Here is a 20773-nt window from a genome sequence, read left to right as displayed (position 1 = left end):
AACAGCAGTAGATTTAGAAATAAGATGATGTGGTGAACAATATGTTAAACCCGAGGCCTGTGGGCCACACACAGACCCTGACAACCTAAGATCTGGTCTTCGGAAGTATTTACCCTAGCTTGTGTGAATGTTATTTCTTTTGTAGTACAGAAGCTTGAATCTTCGACTGGACTGGGTTGCTTGACGTGAGGACGTTTCGCTTCAAATCGCAGAAGCTTCTTCAGCTAAAATTCTTGCTCTGGTGGTCTGACTTCTTGCAAATTGCTTGCATGTTTTTAAAAGGGTTGAAACACTACAGTGGTGACTTGGCTACGATGGTGCACCAAGCAAGCTTGACTGACTTAATTCTAATTAAAATGCTAGCACAAGAGCAATCAGAGATTTCTGACGTCCGCCAATCTGGATCAAGATCACCTCCAAAAAAATTCAGTAGAGTCTTCCATGCCCTAATATCTATCTGTGGTGCAAATTTGGTGAGAATCCATGAAGTAGTTTTGATGTAATCCTTCAAAGCCTATATAAAGGAAAACTTCCGGATCCGGATCTGGATCACCTCCAAAATTTAATGGGTTCTTGCATGGCCTAATATGTATCTGTGGTGAAAATTTCGTCAAAATTCGTGCAGTAGTTTTGACGTAATCATGCTAACAGACAGACAAATAAATAAACGCCAGTGATTTTATTACGTCCTTGGCGGATGTAATAAAATCAGACTATTTTTTTTTAATTGTCACTTCTAATGATAGTGGGAAGTCCTTGGTTCAGAAAACAATTCACTATTGTTGAATACTTGCAACAATAAATCAAACAATTGCTTAAACAATGAAATATGTTTCTTGACACTGAAGCTAGTCATTCATTTTTTGTATTTTGTCCCCGTTAGTCGCATATTTAGCAACTAATGTGCAACATGTGTCTGTTTTTTTATTACCTGTTCATAGGATAATGCTATAATGTAACAATTCTGTTAATTCAAACCAGTAATGTGGGCATTAATTTAATGCAAAAAAAAAAACAAACCTGCACACTTATTCCTTTCTTACTTCCTTTAATGTGACAACGTTTCGATCCATTGGGAGTGAAACGTTGTCACATTAAAGGAAGTAACAAAGGAGTAAGTGTGGAGGCTTTTTTTTTTTTTTTTATTATTTTGTTTTATGTTCACTGTAGTAGCCTTGCACCTGGTGATGTGCTTATATCTACCCCGACTGATCATTAATTTAATGCAACCTTTTTTTGTCGACATTCAACATGTCAGGGGGTGCATGTGCTCGACTGTTACCATTTGTGCACATCCATGCAAAGGAAAATATACAACCCCTGGCAAAAATTATGGAATCACCGGCCTCAGAGGATGTTCATTCAGTTGTTTAATTTTGTAGAAAAAAAGCAGATCACAGACATGACACAAAACTAAAGTCATTTCAAATGGCAACTTTCTGGCTTTAAGAAACACTATAAGAAATCAAGAAAAAAAGATTGTGACAGTCAGTAACGGTTACTTTTTTAGACCAAGCAGAGGAAACAAATATGGAATCACTCAATTCTGAGGAATAAATTATGGAATCACCCTGTAAATTTTCATCCCCCAAACTAACACCTGCATCAAATCACATCTGCTCGTTGACACTGACCCTATGCCATGACATTGACCCTATGTGTCTTTTTGCAAGGAATGTTTTCACAGTTTTTGCTCTATCGCAAGATGCATTATCTTCTTGAAAAATGATTTCATCATCCCCAAACATTTTTTCAATTGTCCAAAATATCAACATAAACTTGTGCATTTATTGATGATGTAATGACAGCCATCTCCCCAGTGCCTTTACCTGACATGCAGCCCCATATCATCAATGACTGTGGAAATTTACATGTTCTCTTCAGGCAGTCATCTTTATAAATCTCATTGGAACGGCACCAAACAAAAGGTCCAGCATCATCACCTTGCCCAATGCAGATTCGAGATTCATCACTGAATATGACTTTCATCCAGTCATCCACAGTCCACGATTGCTTTTCCTTAGCCCATTGTAACCTTGTTTTTTTTCTGTTTAGGTGTTAATAATGGCTTTTGTTTAGCTTTACTGTATGTAAATCCCATTTCCTTTAGGCGGTTTCCTACAGTTCGGTCACAGACGTTGACTCCAGTTTCCTCCCATTCGTTCCTCATTTGTTTTGTTGTGCATTTTTGATTTTTGAGACATATTGCTTTAAGTTTTCTGTCTTGATACTTTGATGTCTTCCTTGGTCTACCAGTATGTTTGCCTTTAACAACCTTCCCATGTTGTTTATATTTGGTCCAGAGTTTAGACACAGCTGACTGTGAACAACCAACATCTTTTGCAACATTGCGTGATGATTTACCCTCTTTTAAGAGTTTGATAATCCTCTCCTTTGTTTCAATTGACATCTCTCGTGTTGGAGCCATGATTCATGTCAGTCCACTTGGTGCAACAGCTCTCCAAGGTGTGATCACTCCTTTTTAGATGCAGACTAACGAGCAGATCTGATATGATGCAGGTGTTAGTTTTGAGGATGAAAATTTACAGGTGATTCCATAATTTTTTTCCTCAGAATTGAGTGATTCCATATTTTTTTCCTCTGCTTGGTCTAAAAAAGTAACCGTTACTGACTGCCACAATCTTTTTTTCTTGATTTCTTATAGTGTTTCTTAAAGCCAGAAAGTTGCCATTTGAAATGACTTTAGTTTTGTGTCATGTCTGTGATCTGCTTTTTTTCTACAAAATTAAACAACTGAATGAACATCCTCCGAGGCCGGTGATTCCATAATTTTTGCCAGGGGTTGTAGAATGAATATTGTGCAAATCTGTCAAGACCTAGATTGGAGTCCAAATGAGCGTGCACACATGCCAGCATGATTTGCCCTGCTTTGTTAAAAGTCAAGTGCATTCAAGCACACACACACACACACACACACACACACACACACACACACACACACACTGATTTCAGGATTATCCAACATCCCAGCTGTGCTGACAGCCACAACTTTCAAGCAACAGATTTACATCCAACCCCATCACCCGACGCTTTTCTCAGAAATGTCATTTCCGTCTGGGTTCAAGAATCGAGGCAGCGCACTGAGATAATCAGTGGATTTCAACTCTGTCTTGACAACACACTCTGCCCTTCTCTCTTCACCTCCCTCCTTTCCTTTTACACATCTCCTTCGGTGTTTCTAGTCCTCCTGCTTCTCACCTCATTCTCATCTCTCACTTTCCTGGCCCGTCGAGATGATTTTGCGCTCGTTGTGTCTGGCCTGACTTGTCGCAGTACGATTGAAGCCGTAATTACAACAATCTCCGAAAAGCTCTTCCTCCTGTGGAAACCCATGCTGGCGATCATGCATAAAAGTTTAAACCCGACGAGCATGGCACAACAACCTGCGTGGAAAACCATTAAGCCGCAATTAAATTACAATCACCATAACAAAGGACAGGTGACATTTAATCCACCCATCGAGGAGGGAATAGAAGCAACGAGCACTTCTCTTTGCCATCCTTTAACACAAATATGGCAGCCTGAATTCATCAAATGTACCGTATCTACCCATTTTAACCATGGGGTAGACTCATCACATTAAGAAGGTCAAAGTTCACAGCAAGCGCAGAAGTCCAGCTTTCTTTTCCGTTCACTTTTTTTTTTTGGTGACACACAAATGAAACGTTGTTGTCCACAGATTGAGGTTCTCATATTACAACTGGAACAGGATTCATTAGAAAGGAGGCTTTGCAGCCAATTCCCCAAAACTGAGCAATTACGTCTGGCACAATCAAGGAAATCAGGCTAAAAAGTAATGGAAAAATAAACACAAACTCCCAGCCAGAAATAGCACTAAAGGAATGACTCCACAATCAGTATTTGAAGTGAAACTGCAGCATTCAGCGCCCGACCCGTGCGCCGTGAAAAACAATTGTTTGAACAGTGGAAAAGATTTTACTGAGGATCATCTGCAAGGCAAATGCAAACATTATCAATAATCAAAGTTCAGCACCAGCTTACATCAAAAGACAACTACCTTTGCTCAACTATTATGGCTGCTGACTTTTCCTGCAAACGCTGCTTTAGCATCGAAAGTGAATGGAAAAGAAAGCTGTACTTCTGCGCTTGCTGTGAACTTTGATGTACCTTCTCAGTGATAAGTCTACCCCATGGTTAAAATGGGTAGATATGGTACATTTATTTATTCTTATTTAATCAGGTTATAAAGGTATAAATTATAGTCATAGATTCATTTGTTTGGAAATGGCGGCCATTTTATGCTGAAAACAGCCAATTTGGGTATTTGGACCCAATTTTGTCAAACACTGTCTGAAAACTTTTCTTTTAATTTAACAAAAACACAATATTGGTCATTGACACTGTTCTCGTCCCAAAATTATTTGAGTAGAGTCATTCATTTGTAAATGCCAGCCATTTTTAGGCTGAAAATAGCCATTTTGAGCATCTTAGGGGAGTTTTCTCAAAAACTATCAAATTACTTTTCTCTTTTTAACCTTTATTTAACCAGGTTAGACCCATTGAGATTGATACCTCTTTTGCAAGGGAGACCTGGACAATTAAAAAGTTTCCATTTCACCTAACCTGCACCCATGAACCCATGACCTTCTTGCTCTGAGGCAACAGTGCTAACCATTGTGCTGCCCACCCTGATGATTTCAGGGTGCCATATTTAAGTGATAATGGAAGAATACAAGAATTTCCATGAATTTTGTATCATGACAAACTGTTGCAAACTGTTGTGACACATTCATATGTACTCTAGATAGCTTTCTTTTAGTATTAGTCTAACATTAAAAAAGAAGAAAAACATTGGCTAGCTCATTCTAATGTGTTGCTAAAAGGGTCGTAGTTCTACTACAATCACCCATAATACAAAAAAAGTGCCAAAACGAGATGGAATGGCATAATCTGGTGATGCCGCTGATGACACGTGCGTAGTGAATGCAAGGGAGACTGATTTTTAGGGGGGGGGCCGTTCAGTCATCAACACCAGCTTGGCTCCTAACAGGTTGGCTTATAAATGCAGACCTGGCAACCCACCCACAAACGAAAGAAAGGAGCTTGACCTGTTCGATTTTGAACAAAAACTGCAACAAATGCTGCTTTGGCATCAAATTTTTACACTGGCCGGAGCGCGCTCAAACACGTTTCAAGCTGTAGTCACAATGAATAACCTGTTTAAAGACATTCGAACATGACTGAAACCGTTAAGACTGTGAATACCCAGAAGTTACCAAGTACACAGTAAAATCACCAGTTTTAAATTAACACTGACAGTGAACATATGGTCCCACTCTGGTCAGAGTGGGACCATATGTATGTTGGCAGTGTTAATTTAACACTGTCAGTATTAGTTTTACACTGGTGATTTTACTGTGTACCATTGATGATTTTGAGAATCAGGATGAAATATTAAACAGTTCAAAAACTGGATCCTGATTTCAAATCTGGTGGCGATGATGGTTGTAACTACTCATCATCATTCCAAATCATCATCTTCAACCGCTTATCCAGTATCTGATCGCAGGGGGAACAGCGCTAGCAGAAGACCCCAGACTTCCCTTTCCCAGGCCACAATGACCACTTCTGACTGGGGGGATCCCAAGGCATTTCCAGGCTAGTATTGCGATATAATTTTTCCACCTAGTCTTGGTTCTTCCCCAGGGTCTCCTCCCAGATGGACGTGCCTGGGGCATTCTTACCAGATGCCCAAACCACCTCATCTGGTTCCTTTCAACACAAAGGAGCTCTACTCTGAGTTCCCCACATGATCTCTAAGGAGACACCAGCCATCCTCCTAAGGAAGCCCATTTCAGCCATTTGTACCCACGATCTATTTCTTTAGGTCATAACTCAACTCGTGACCGTAGGTCAGAGAAGGAACGAAGGTTGACCAGTAGATTGAGAGCTTTGCCTTTTGGTTCAACTCTCTTTTCGCCACAACAATACGGTAGAGCGAATTCTCCGACCAATCTCACGCTTCATTGTCTCCTCACTCGTGAACAAGACCCCGAAGTACTTGAACTCCTTCACTTGGGGCAAGACCGTATTCCCTACCCGGAGTAGGTTGTAACTACTATGTATACCAAATGTGTTCAAGATCGACAAAGAAGGGTCAAGAAGTTACTACGATGCTTTAAAACATGCAAAGATTTGCTATTCCGGGTTAAACGGGAAGAAGTGGCACTCTGTGGAATACCCTTGTAACTTTAAAAAGACATTTTGACATTGTAGTTGTGAAGATTTGCTTCACACTGACATCAGTCATGATGGTGGGACTCTACACCAAGCATCTTTACCTTTGGAAAAAAAAAATGTAGAAATTGCCTAAAAGATAAAGGCGTATGAATTTCTATTAGATATATTTATGAGCTCTGACCATTTGCTTCTTTAAGACATTGTGTGACATAAACAGGAGTGATGTTGAGCTAACGGGGCAGTCTGACGAGAAAAAAATTACAGAAAAATCAATCATAGATGGATGAGTCATAAAATGACAGAGCAGTGTTGCCCCGCAGCGGAAGACCTCCAACACGGACGGTAAAAATGCGTTATGTCACCTGTCAGCCTTATGAAGCCAAGACTCCGCAACATTTGGCTCTGACACAGCAGAATGATGTTGGCCTTCAATCCAATATCAAGGTTGTGCCGGAATGAAAGCCATTTGATACGGCCAGGGAGTAGAATGAGGAAACGGGGTTGATGTTGTGAGGAGAAAGAGCAGGTGGCGCGATGCAAAAAAGGAAGTCATTCGACATAGAAAAGCAGTATATTTTGTGGTTTGTGCTGAAATGGTGCTGAAATGGCACTCAAGATTGAACGTGAAGCAGTAGAGCGAACCTGGCACACCGAAAGATGAGCTGGCACTTTAACAGTAGGAACAGGCAGTTTAAAAAAAATACGTACGACACAACCCGTTTCTGCACGAAGAGTAAGTTCACTTACTTCATGGGCTTGAACAGACCCTGGCCATAGTTCTGGAAGGTCATGATGAGCTTGAGCTGAGTGCCTCCAGACTTCATTGCTGTGGGAATGAAGCAGATAACACCACTATTAAAAACCTATTAACTTACTGACAGCAACTACGATTGTTTTGGCCGTTACGCCAAAGAACTGCTGCAGTGCTGATATCGGGCGACGATCTCTTTTCCTGCTCTGGAATAAACTGACAGTTTGGAGTTTAAGCCCCCCCCAAAAAGACTAAATTGTAAAAGTTAAATATTAAAATGATCTAGCTCAGTTTCAATTCAATTCAATTTAATCAGTTTATAAAGCACCAAATCACAACAAAAGCCGTCTCAAGGCGCCTCACACACAACAGTTCAACATAAAAAATTAAAATTAATAAATAAAATTAAAAACTTCAAATACATAATTAAAAACAGAAGTAAAAGAATAAAACTGATTAAAAAATAAAAACTCTTCATAAGAAAGATAATAAAAATAGGTTTTAATTCTTAAAAAAAATGTCCACTGGCTAATCCATTCCTCCCCTCCAACCACCACCACCCCAAAAACAAACGCAAAATGAAAGAAAAGTACAACATTTATCAAGATATTTATTTGTACTATTAATATTTGCTTAGTAGCATACAAGTATTTGGCAATTTTCATAATCTTTTTAATTTTGTTTGTTCATTTTTATGTATTTAAGTAATTATAGTTTGTTATATGTTGACCAGTCCTTTAAGCTGTGGTTGTATTTAAATTATAGTCACTTGTATGCTTTTATGTATAGTCGAGACTGGTGAGATTTTAATTAGTTTAATTTGACAGCTAATTTTATGCAAATTCATCCTGTGTTTGTCTGTTGCCTCGTTACGAGGACCACGGTGTCCTGGGAAGCTTTTTTGTGTTATCCTCTCCAGTACTAATATTTGTGTATGCTTGCATATGTAAATAAATCAAATCAAACCATTAGAAGGAAGGAGAAATATCACTGAGAAGCATTTCAAATGAAAGTTCCTGTAATACTAGATGCAATGCTAAACCTAGCTGAAGTTTATGACAATAGTAAGTCCCTTCGGCTGCTCCCTTGTTTGCACTCGTGGTCGCCACAGCAAATCCAAGGTGGATCTGCATGTTGAATTGGCACAGGTTTTACGCCGGATGCCCTTCCTGACGCAATAGTAAGCAAAGTGCTTATGGATTGGTAGTTGACCTTCAAACTCACTCACTCACTCACTTACTCCAATTAAGGGTCATGGAGGGGGGTGGAGCCTATTCCAGCGGTCATAGGGCTTGAGGTATATATATATATATATATATATATATATATATATATATATATATATATATATATATATATATATATATATATATATATATATATATATATCCCATCAGTGGACTGACAACAAGGGATCATGGTCGTCACTTTACTACTTACACTTTAATACTTTTGCTAAAAATAACTAAAATAAGTCAGTGAATTTAGTGTTTTCTAATGACTTTTTCCCCATTTGCAGCTTAGTATTAGCTTTGCTAATTTGCACTATTGTTCTAATTGGATCAACAACTGGGATTTAAATCTGCAAATTAGATTTTCTGTATTCAGTGGCACTATGATGTGAGAAAAAAAATTGTTCAAAAAATGTAGGAAAACACAAATTAAGAAGGAAAAATACACTTGGTTTTTAGTGTTTATGTGCTTTTCTCAGAAACAGTAACGCATCATTATGCTCTAGATAATTCTGTTGGTTTAAATTTTTTTTTTTTAAATCTTCAGATTCACCTTGCAGTATCACTTTGATCTAAAGCATCCAGAAGCAATTTGAAATAGAAAGGTTGATTTATTTTTTTGTCATAACTTTTGATGAAGAAAAAGTTGCAAAAAAAACAAAACAAAACAAACAAAAACAACAACAAAAAAAATCCAGTAGTATAACTTCAGCCTCAATACTGCCATAATATACTGAAAAATGCTGAAATACGTGCATTTTGAAAAACAACACTTTTATACAGCAGAAATCACTGCACAAAACTTGACATTAATCTATCACAATTTTGGTGACAAGGTCAAAAGAAGAAAAAGGAGAAAATTCACAGTAAAGCAGCTCCTCATATCAATAAGCAATTCTGATTTTAAATGACACACTGATTTACAACAGCTGATGACGATAAGAGACAAAGGTTTTCTGGAAATTAATGAATTATTTGCAGGCAACACCCTATCACTTGTGTGCATAAATATTCGATTAAAAAATGAATGGAAGTGGCTAGTTGTACGTAGCCATATTAATAATTCCAAATTTTATTTGTGCATAGCGGAGCCTGGTTAGGGTTAGGATTAGTGGTTGTGGATAACTTAGTCTAGGAATCTACAACCCCTGGCAAAAATTATGGAATCACCGGCCTCGGAGGATGTTCATTCAGTTGTTTAATTTTGTAGAAAAAAAGCAGATCACAGACATGACACAAAACTAAAGTCATTTCAAATGGCAACTTTCTGGCTTTAAGAAACACTATAAGAAATCAGGAAAAAAAATTGTGGCAGTCAGTAACGGTTACTTTTTTAGACCAAGCAGAGGGAAAAAAAATATGGACTCACTCAATTCTGAAGAAAAAATTATGGAATCATGAAAAACAAAAGAACGCTCCAACACATCACTAGTATTTTGTTGCACCACCTCTGGCTTTTCTAACAGCTTGCAGTCTCTGAGGCATGGACTTAATGAGTGACAAACAGTACTCTTCATCAATCTGGCTCCAACTTTCTCTGATGCTGTTGCCAGATCAGCTTTGCAGGTTGGAGCCTTGTCATGGACCATTTTCTTCAACTTCCACCAAAGATTTTCAATTGGATTAAGATCCGGACTATTTGCAGGCCATGACATTGACCCTATGTGTCTTTTTGCAAGGAATGTTTTCACAGTTTTTCTATGGCAAGATGCATTATCATCTTGAAAAATGATTTCATCATCCCCAAACATCCTTTTAATTGATGGGATAAGAAAAGTGTCCAAAATATCAACGTAAACTTGTGCATTTATTGATGATGTAATGACAGCCATCTCCCCAGTGCCTTTACCTGACATGCAGCCCCATATCATCAATGACTGTGGAAATTTACATGTTCTCTTCAGACAGTCATCTTTATAAATCTCATTGGAACAGCACCAAACAAAAGTTCCAACATCATTACCTTGCCCAATGCAGATTCGAGATTCATCACTGAATATGACTTTCATCCAGTCATCCACAGTCCACGATTGCTTTTCCTTAGCCCATTGTAACCTTGTTTTTTTTTTGGTTTAGGTGTTAATGATGGCTTTCGTTTAGCTTTTCTGTATGTAAATCCCATTTCCTTTAGGCAGTTTCTTACAGTTCGGTCACAGATGTTGACTCCAGTTTCCTCCCATTCGTTCCTCATTTGTTTTGTTGTGCCTTTTCGATTTTTGAGACATTGCTTTAAGTTTTCTGTCTGGACGCTTTGATGTCTTCCTTGGTCTACCAGTATGTTTGCCTTTAACAACCTTCCCATGTTGTTTGTATTTGGTCCAGAGTTTAGACACAGCTGACTGTGAACAACCAACATCTTTTGCATCTTTTGCAGACTAACGAGCAAATCTGATTTGATGCAGGTGTTAGTTTGGGGGATGAAAATTTACAGGGTGATTCCATAATTTATTCCTCAGAATTGAGTGAGTCCATATTTTTTTCCCTCTGCTTGGTCTAAAAAAGTAACTGTTACTGACTGCCACAATTTTATTTCCTGATTTCTTATAGTGTTTCTTAAAGCCAGAAAGTTGCCATTTGAAATGACTTTAGTTTTGTGTCATTTCTGTGATCTGCTTTTTTTTCTACAAAATTAAACAACTTAATGAACATCCTCGGAGGCCGGTGATTCCATAATTATTGTCAGGGGTTGTATGTATCAATAGCAAATAAATGTACAAATACGTAGCCTCATGATCATGTGAACTGTTTTGACCAATGAGAGAAATGCTACGTACCAATATAGTTTCACTAGGTAATTACGGCTATATAGGCTCCAGTCCCGCCGTGTCACTTAATTGGAGTAAGCGGGCACAGAAAAATGGATGGATGGATAGATGGATGGAATACGGATACATGCAGGTAGCCACTGACTTAACAAAATACACTGACAAAAGAGAATGTTTGAACCAACTTAAAAAAGTGTTGCAATTTGTAAAACCCTGAATGAATTAAGTTGTTTGAACTTAAGTTTGTAAGTTAGAGTTGATTTAACTTTCAAACTTAAGTTCAAACAACTTAATTCATTCAGGTTTTTTACAAATTGTAACACTTTTTTAAGTTGGTTCAAACATTCTCTTTTTTCAGTGTAGCTGCACGCTGCATTCAAAGCTTCTTTAAGCTTTTATTTGTATAATTACCTCCGCCAAGAACCTAATAAAATCATCAGCACTTATTTACTTGTCTGTCTGTCTGTTAGCAAAATTACATCAAAATTACTAGCGTGGATTTTGAAGAAATGTTAACTACAGATAGATAATAGGCCAAGGAAGACTCCATTAAATGTGGGAGGTGATCTGGATCCGGATCCTGATTCTGGATCAAGTTTCACCTTATACAGGCTTTTAATGATTAACTGTTAGCAGGACTACATCAAAACTACCACACAGATTCTCACAAACCTTTCACCACAGATACATATTAGGACATGGAAGACTCCATTCAATTTTGGAGGTGATCCGAATCCGCATTCGGATCCAGATTCTGGATCAAGTTTCACATTATAGGCTTTTAAGGATTACATCAAAACTACATCATGGATTCTCACCAAATTTGCACCACAGATAGATATTAGGGCATGGATGACTCCACTGAATTTTGGAGGTGATCCAGATTCGGATTGGCGGACGCCAGAAATCTCTGATTGCTCTTGTTTCTAACTAAAATGGACCTTCACACCTGACACTAGAAAAACTGCAAATAAGGCTGAAAGGAAGCTTGAACTGCCGTATTCGTGTGTTACTGTGTTGTATTTTCACTGATCTTTGTGAAAAAATAAACCGAGTGGTGATGTCACGATGTTTGTGTAGTTTAAAGAAGAGTAGTGGGGTGAAGGACAGCCGACACTTTATTTCTCCCTCTGTATTCTCTGGAGGCTCCATCTCTCCGTGCTTCTATTCATCTTTCAATCCTTCATGTTTTCTCCCTTTCCAAACATAATGACACATTCTAAAGGCACTCGTGGGACTGCGCTCAGTGTTGCAGCAAGGACTAGCGCACTAAAACGCTCATAAATTCGCCAAGAACAGCACAGCAGCCACTGAACCAGCTATCCCAGCAGTGATCGATAGGAAACAGTGATTGGTGGCCTTTAGCCAAAGAACAACTTTCTCAATCGATGTTCCCATTAATTTTTACATATGGGAATCACTGGGAAAAGCAAAATGTTAACAGAGAAAAAAGTAAACGGATCAATGTTTGTCTGCCGCAGCAGCATCAAACTCAGATTACCCGGTGGCAACCACCCAGGATCTGACCACCGGGAAGGTCCATGTGAAAACTCATAAAATCAGAGAAAAACACCATTAAACTCAGTATATCTATTTTTTTTTTCAAAGAAAAGCACAAAACTGGTGATGTTGCATGTGCTTGCTTAAATTTTCATTGTTACACAGATGATACCCAGCTTTATCTATCCATGAAGCCAGAGGACACAAACCAATTAGCTAAACTGCAGGATTGTCTTACAGACATAAAGACATGGATGACCTCTAATTTCCTGCTTTTAAACTCAGATAAAACTGAAGTTATTGTACTTGGCCCCACAAATCTTAGAAACATGGTGTCTAACCAGATCCTTACTCTGGATGGCATTACCCTGACCTCTAGTAATACTGTGAGAAATCTTGGAGTCATTTTTGATCAGGATATGTCCTCCAATGCGCATATTAAGCAAATATGTAGGACTGCTTTTTTACATTTGCGCAATATCTCTAAAATTAGAAAGGTCTTGTCTCAGAGTGATGCTGAAAAACTAATTCATGCATTTATTTCCTCTAGGCTGGACTATTGTAATTCATTATTATCAGGTTGTCCTAAAAGTTCCCTGAAAAACCTTCAGTTAATTCAAAATGCTGCAGCTAGAGTACTGACGGGGACTAGAAGGAGAGAGCATATTTCACCCATATTGGCCTCTCTTCATTGGCTTCCTGTTAATTCTAGAATAGAATTTAAAATTCTTCTTCTTACTTATAAGGTTTTGAATAATCAGGTCCCATCTTATCTTAGGGACCTCATAGTACCATATCACCCCAATAGAGCGCTTCGCTCTCAGACTGCAGGCTTACTTGTAGTTCCTAGGGTTTGTAAGAGTAGAATGGGAGGCAGAGCCTTCAGCTTTCAGGCTCCTCTCCTGTGGAACCAGCTCCCAATTCAGATCAGGGAGACAGACACCCTCTCTACTTTTAAGATTAAGCTTAAAACTTTCCTTTTTGCTAAAGCTTATAGTTAGGGTTGGATCAGATGACCCTGAACCATCCCTTAGTTATGCTGCTATAGACTTAGACTGCTGGGGGGTTCCCATGATGCACTGAGTGTTTCTTTCTCTTTTTGCTCTGTATGCACCACTCTGCATTTAATCATTAGTGATTGATCTCTTCTCTCTTCCACAGCATGTCTTTTTCCTGGTTCTCTCCCTCAGCCCAAACCAGTCCCAGCAGAAGACTGCCCCTCCCTGAGTCTGGTTCTGCTGGAGGTTTCTTCCTGTTAAAAGGGAGTTTTTCCTTCCCACTGTGGCCAAGTGCTTGCTCACAGGGGGTCGTTTTGACCGTTGGGGTTTTTCTGTAATTATTGTATGGGTTTTGCCTTACAATATAAAGCGCCTTGGGGCAACTGTTTGTTGTGATTTGGCGCTATATAAATAAACTTGATTTTTTTTTTTTTTTTTTGCTTGTATCGGACGTAATGCCCTCAGTCTGAAACAATTAGTTGATGTAATCAATTAAAGCTGTACGGCCTTTCAAATGTCACAAAACTAACAAAATGTTGTTTCTACTGAAATCCAGGCATTATAATGTCAGTTTATTTTTAAAACGTGTTGCAAAATTACAGATCATTTTCATGAAGAGAACATATTTACCTGGTGCAATTCCATAAGGAATATTTTATTTTCCATTAAACGCCTTCAAGAGGAAGTGTGCATGCACACGCATGACGTTTTGAAATTACCGGAAATGACCTTTGACCTAGCTTAATGCATGTACACAGGGTGTGCATGCTGACATCCATAAGAAATCTTTTAAATCACTCCAGAGGTGTTATCGGGTAACAAAAACAGCATTTTTAGATTTAGAAGTATTTATGTCTTGCTAATTTTTACAAAATATATGAGAAACATACAGAAGTAAGCTGTTAAAATAACCATTTTCAGTCATCTTGGTTTATGTTGTTTGGACAAGAAGCTAGCTGATGTCAACATGCCGCTCTGCTCTGACTGGCTGCTGCGTGTGCTTCCAAGTATCTGTCGTGCAAGTTGGGGAAAGCCCCCAAGTGACCTATGACGTCGCTATGGTTGCTAATAAACATAGTTCAAGGCCATCTGTTCATTTGAAAATTTTCCCTTCAGGGGAACTATTATTAATTTTTTTCCAGACAATATGAATTTTTATCACAATGGCAAGGTTGGGTAGGATTACTTTGAAAGAATACATGTGGATTACATGTATGTATGTACATACATTTGGATTACTTGTAATATGATTACTTTTGGATTACATTTCAAAGTAATCCTACCCAACCCTGCATATTGGTAATATCAAATTATCCCCTATTTAAATAAAATTATACTGGTGGCAAACAAATTTTTTTATGACATATCTTAAAAAAACAAAACAAAAACCCAACAGCAAAAAAACAACAAACAAACAAACAAACAAAAACAAAAACAAAAGCCATACACTTTTAAATTAATCATAAAATCAATTAACTAATATTTTAATACCTGAACAGCCTTCTAAACCCTTTCAGGCTATGGCGTTTCGATCAGAGTGCTGTAGCCAAAGCATCAAATAAGGACAGGGTCCATGAAAAGAAAATGCTGTTTGGAAAGTAGTGTAAAGTGTGTGAATAATGTACAAACCTACAAGCTAAAAAATGAAGTCACAGAAGTGTGTGTAACTCAAAGTGCTAACTAGCTAAAGGTAAGCATGGTTTATTAGCTATGATAATGATACGCCCAAAAAAAAAACAGGTTTCATTAGCAAAGTGTATAGTCAGTCTTTTCCTTCAACATACCATGATGCAATCAAATTCTTAAAGGAAATGACAATGTTTAAAGCACAGTTTTTGTATGAATACTATGTCAATGCTAGTTAGCCTAAAATTTATGCGTTACACAATCAATCAATCAATCAACTTTTTTCTTATATAGCGCCAAATCACAACAAACAGTTGCCCCAAGGCGCTCCACATTGCAAGGCAAGGCCATACAATAATTATGAAAAACCCCAACGGTCAAACGACCCCCTATGAGCAAGCACTTGGCCACAGTGGGAAGGAAAAACTCCCTTTTAACAGGAAGAAACCTCCAGCAGAACCAGGCTCAGGGAGGGGCAGTCTTCTGCTGAGACTGGTTGGGGCTGAGGGAAAGAACCAGGAAAAAGAGATCGATCACTAATGATTAAATGCAGAGTGATGCATACGGAGCAAAAAGAGAAAGAAACAGTGCATCATGGGAACCCCCCCACAGTCTACGTCTAAAGCAACATAACCAAGGGATGGTCCAGGGTCACCTGATCCAGCCCTAACTATAAGCCTTAGCGAAAAGGAAAGTTTTAAGCCTAATCTTAAAAGTAGAGAGGGTATCTGTCTCCCTGATCTGAATTGGGAGCTGGTTCCACAGGAGAGGAGCCTGAAAGCTGAAGGCTCTGCCTCCCATTCTACTCTTACAAACCCTAGGAACTACAGTAAGCCCGCAGTCTGAGAGCGAAGCGCTCTAATGGGGTAATATGGTACTACGAGGTCCCTAAGATAAGATGGGACCTGATTATTCAAAACCTTATAAGTAAGAAGAAGAATTTAAATTCTATTCTAGCATTAACAGGAAGCCAATGAAGGGAGGCCAACACGGGTGAGATATGCTCTCTCCTGCTAGTCCCCGTCAGTACTCTAGCTGCAGCATTCTGAACCAACTGAAGGCTTTTTAGGGAACTTTTAGGACAACTGATAATAATGAATTACAATAGTCCAGCCTAGAGGAAATAAATGCATGAATTAGTTTTTCAGCATCACTCTGAGACAAGACCTTTCTGATTTTAGAGATATTGCGTAAATGCAAAAGGCAGTCTACATATTTGTTTAATATGCGCTTTGAATGAGCCTGATCAAAAATAACTCCAAGATTTCTCACAGTATTACTAGAGATCAGGGAATGCCATCCAGAGTAACGATCTGGTTAGACACCATGCTTCTAAGATTTGTGGGGCCAAGTACAATAACTTCAGTTTTATCTGAGTTTAAAAGCAGGAAATTAGAGGTCATCCATGTCTTTATGTCTGTAAGACAATCCTGCAGTTTAGCTAATTGGTGTGTATCCTCTGGCTTCATGGATAGATAAAGCTGGGTATCATCTGCGTAACAATGAAATTTAAGCAATACCGTCTAATACACAAATACAAAACCAACCACCCTTAAGACTATAAATCTTGAAGTGAAACTGAGCTCCAGAAGATCAAAATAGTCTGTGTTAATGAGTCAGTCTTTCAACTCCAAGTTTATTAAAATATTTTTAGTGAAGAAGGTAGCTGCTCTTTAAGTTAGCATGCTAGCTGCTTGGTAGCTGGCATCATGATGTTGCAGTTGAAGAGAATTAATTTTGTAACGAAACCTTTACTTTATGTGCTGTTTTCAGTTTATCTGTAATGCAGTTAAGTCAGTTTATTTGACTTGATTTATTTTTATTGTATAGTTATACATCAACAACAACAACAACAACAAAAATTGTTCACTACTTAAACAGGGGCAAATTTTTTTTGTAAATTTAGTATTTGTTAGATACATTTAGAAAGAATGAAACAGATAAAACAGGCCTACTTTATTTTTATGTATTTATTTATTTACTATATAATAAAACCCTCAACTTTTCAACCTGCAGATCAGTAAGGTTCATCCAGTAAAAGTATTTTGAAAAAAAAAAAAGGTTTAATTTCCTTATCTTTATGGTAAGCTTGAACATGCCTAATAATAACATGACACAACGAAAAGACAAAAGACGAATATTCAATTAAACGCGGCAGTTGATTCAGTACAGCATTAATTGCCAGATTAGTCAATTATTCGACTAATCAGTAATATTTAGTAAGTCCCATATTGCTTCTTTACACAAATCACAGCAGATCACATGATTTAAAAAAAGATTACTACTAACAACTTAATTTGCAAAAATCACAGGGTTTGATTGTAGCATTTGTTTTTAACCTTCTGATTGTTAAATGTATAAAACAGAACGGAACTCATCATGCAGGCCATATTTAATAATAAATGACAATGCAGCCTGTGGACCCTAATCTTCTAGTTTGCAGACCACATCTGGCCCTGCAGCTGCTGGTTTGACACCCCACTGTGAACTTACTAAATGAAGGCTTGGAAGCATTTTCAAAATAGGCAAAGCTGGCTAATTATACAAAACAGAAACTCATAAATGCACACAATTGTATGCCGGAAGAATATAAGAATGTTTAACTTTTAACTGAAGCCTCAAGCAAAAACAAACAAACTGTATTTGATGGGCTTAAAAAAAAGTTCTCTTTTGGGGTTGTGTGTTGCAGCTACCAATGCTTATCCATTATTATCTACAATATCATTTATTATATCTGCAGTTTTGCAAAATGTCTCTTTATGAGCAAAAGATGACAGAAACAATCCTATCCTTTAGTTTCGATAATAACTATTGCTGGCTTTTATTGCTATTCTGGCCCATGCCTGTGTTAAGGCTCTGTAATTACTGAGGCACCGTGTTTTTATCCAGCTGCAGATGCTGACAAATGGTTCCTCCATCCGCCCAGTCTGAGAGACAGAAAGCCAGAAAGAGAGAAAGAGAGAGAGAGAGAGAGAGAGAGAGAGAGAGAGAGAGAGAGAGAGAGAGAGAGAGAGAGAGAGAGAGAGAGCATCTGAAAAAAATTGAAGTAAGTGGAAGAATTCCACAGTTATTCCAGTGCTATGAGCTTTAAGCATTTGCATGTTACAATTTCCTCATTGGCAGCTGAATCTCGCTGTTTTTCAGCGAGAGCCAAAAGAGTGACTTTCAGTCGACAAGCAATGTTGGAATGCGGGAGTTAGACTGAGCCAAAAAGGAGGACAATATGAAAATATGAAAGGGGGGGTGTGTGCACGGAATGCATTCCATATAACTGCCCAGAGGATTATCACATCTGTCGGTATCAACTTGCACTGGCGGCGGGGGCTTTTCAGGTTCTCTGGAACAAGTTTGACTTATTCTGCATTTACATGTATCATTCAAATAACACCACCAGCGGTTGATTTAGATCTCCTGATTTGACTGAACTCCAGGAACTAGAGCAGCCTAATGATCAGCCACAGCCTGAAATTATACTATCAATCAATCAATCAATCAAATTTTTTTTTATATAGCGCCAAATCACAACAAACAGTTGCCCCAAGGCGCTTTATATTGTAAGGCAAGGCCATACAATAATTATGTAAAACCCCAACGGTCAAAACGACCCCCTGTGAGCAAGCACTTGGCTACAGTGGGAAGGAAAAACTCCCTTTTAACAGGAAGAAACCTTCAGCAGAACCAGGCTCAGGGAGGGGCAGTCTTCTGCTGGGACTGGTTGGGGCTGAGGGAGAGAACCAGGAAAAAGACATGCTGTGGAGGGGAGCAGAGATCGATCACTAATGATTAAATGCAGAGTGGTGCATACAGAACAAAAAGAGAAAGAAACAGTGCATCATGGGAACCCCCCAGCAGTCTAAGTCTATAGCAGCATAACTAAGGGATGGTTCAGCGTCACCTGATCCAGCCCTAACTATAAGCTTTAGCAAAAAGGAAAATTTTAAGCCTAATCTTAGAAGTAGACTACTAGGAAAGACTAGAGAAAGCTAGGCAAAGAAGAGAGGTGAAGATCAAGTCAAATCTGGGAGCATGTGCCAGAGCATTGCGTCATAGCATTCAGCATGCCACAGAAGTGCCCTGGTCCACCCAGGCAGACAACCGGTCCATCGCCACCTCAAAAGTAGCCATCTATGTGCTGTAGCCTTTAGCATTGTCGTGTTGTATAAGAAAGTCAGCATAGAAGTATGTGAGGGTGGTGCAGGATATGTATGAGGACAGTGTGACAGTGGTGTGATGTGTAGTAGGAAAGACAGATGCATTGAAGGTGGAGGTGGAATTACATCAAGAATCGGCTCTGAGCCCTTTGTTGTGTACAGTGGGAATGTACAGGTTGACGAGCAAGGGTGTTGATATTAAGATGGTTAAGTTGACATTTTGATCTGCAGTAGCAGCAGGCAGCAGGTTGAAGTGAACCTGGACTGGTGGAAATACACACTGGAGAGAAAGGGAATGAAAGTCAGTTGGAGAAAGACAGAGTTTGCGTGTGAAGAGAGGTAGTGCGGCAGACTGATATGTTAAGGAGTGGAGGCGATGAAGGTAGATGACTTCAAATACTTGGTACGGACTGTCCAAAGTAACAGAGAGTGTGGTAGAGAGGTGAAGAAGAGAGTGCAGTCAGGGTAAAATTGATGGAAAAGTGTGGCAGGACTGATTTGCAATAGAAAATGATGTGCAAGAGTGAAAATGAACAATTATAAGATAGTTACAATACCTGTTTATTCTGCTCTGGCGGTTTGGAGCTTTATACACAGGAGAAGGATTCAGTGTTTTATCATTTCCTCCTGGAGAAGCATGCAAGCTGATCTGATTTCAACACAACTGACTTTGATTTCTGTGCATGATCGCTCGTGTGAGTGATCGTCAATCATTCTGTATGGCCTTTTCTCACAATTAATTGGCTGATTTTGTGCAAAATCAGTTAGGCTTCGTGTTAAATATGCTCAGGTTTCTCATTTCCAGCAGCATGTAAGCCACTTCTGTGACATCTGTTCCACAACAACTGCAAAGTATTTGTTTCTTTGAGTCATGAAAATGTTTTTCTGTTGGGTGGATCACCTCAGAGTCTCTGGAGTACATCTGACTCACAGAGAAAGATAGAAGAACTAAGACATTGACTCATCATGTGAGTGTGTCAGTGCCGCCATCATTTATTGAGCAAACTTGTGTAGAATCAGTTGTGGTCAGCAAGGTGAACCCAAAGCTATGCAACATTGAAATTGACTCATCCGGTTTACCTGTTTATGCTTGTACGATTTTATTTATGTGGTTCTATAGTGTATGTGCGCTTCTGTGTGGAAATACCTCATTGCTTCTTGCTTATAGCTTAAGATAGTAAAAAAATCTTTCTACAAGTGAATATTTGAACGGAACTAACCAATCATTCCATTGAATACAAGCAATTGGCCAATGACAATTGATGTAACACAGAGAGTCAGTGATGCGTGGTGACAACATGGCTGCCTACAGTGAACAGGGTGCATCGTCTTTGGATGAAGAAAAAGTGTATTTTATGTGTATCTTTCCATCCAAAAGTGCCAAGTATTATCATTTTCAGAGAAAACGCGCAGGGTTTTTTAGAATCCGTTACAAATGAAAGACTTTGTACGTAATGTGCGCAAGCAGAGATGGCACAGAGCTGCATCACTGGCCATGTTGGCAGATTTCAGGAATGATAATAATAAC

At 38.7% G+C, this 20773-nt stretch overlaps 1 protein-coding gene across 1 annotated transcript in view; it reads right to left on the bottom strand.

The window, feature by feature from the left end:
- Positions 1-20773, bottom strand: part of fam20cb (FAM20C golgi associated secretory pathway kinase b) — a 175925-nt gene that overhangs the window by 135497 nt on the left and 19655 nt on the right. The window contains exon 3 of the mRNA XM_034193222.1: positions 6970-7048. Within this exon, the coding sequence (XP_034049113.1) occupies positions 6970-7048 (79 nt within the window). The remainder of the gene's footprint in view (positions 1-6969; positions 7049-20773) is intronic.

This window comes from Thalassophryne amazonica, chromosome 18 (assembly GCF_902500255.1).
Source record: "Thalassophryne amazonica chromosome 18, fThaAma1.1, whole genome shotgun sequence".
NCBI lineage: Eukaryota > Metazoa > Chordata > Actinopteri > Batrachoidiformes > Batrachoididae > Thalassophryne > Thalassophryne amazonica.
Note: the sequence above shows the minus strand (reverse complement) of the source record. Positions and strands in the feature narration are given on the sequence as shown.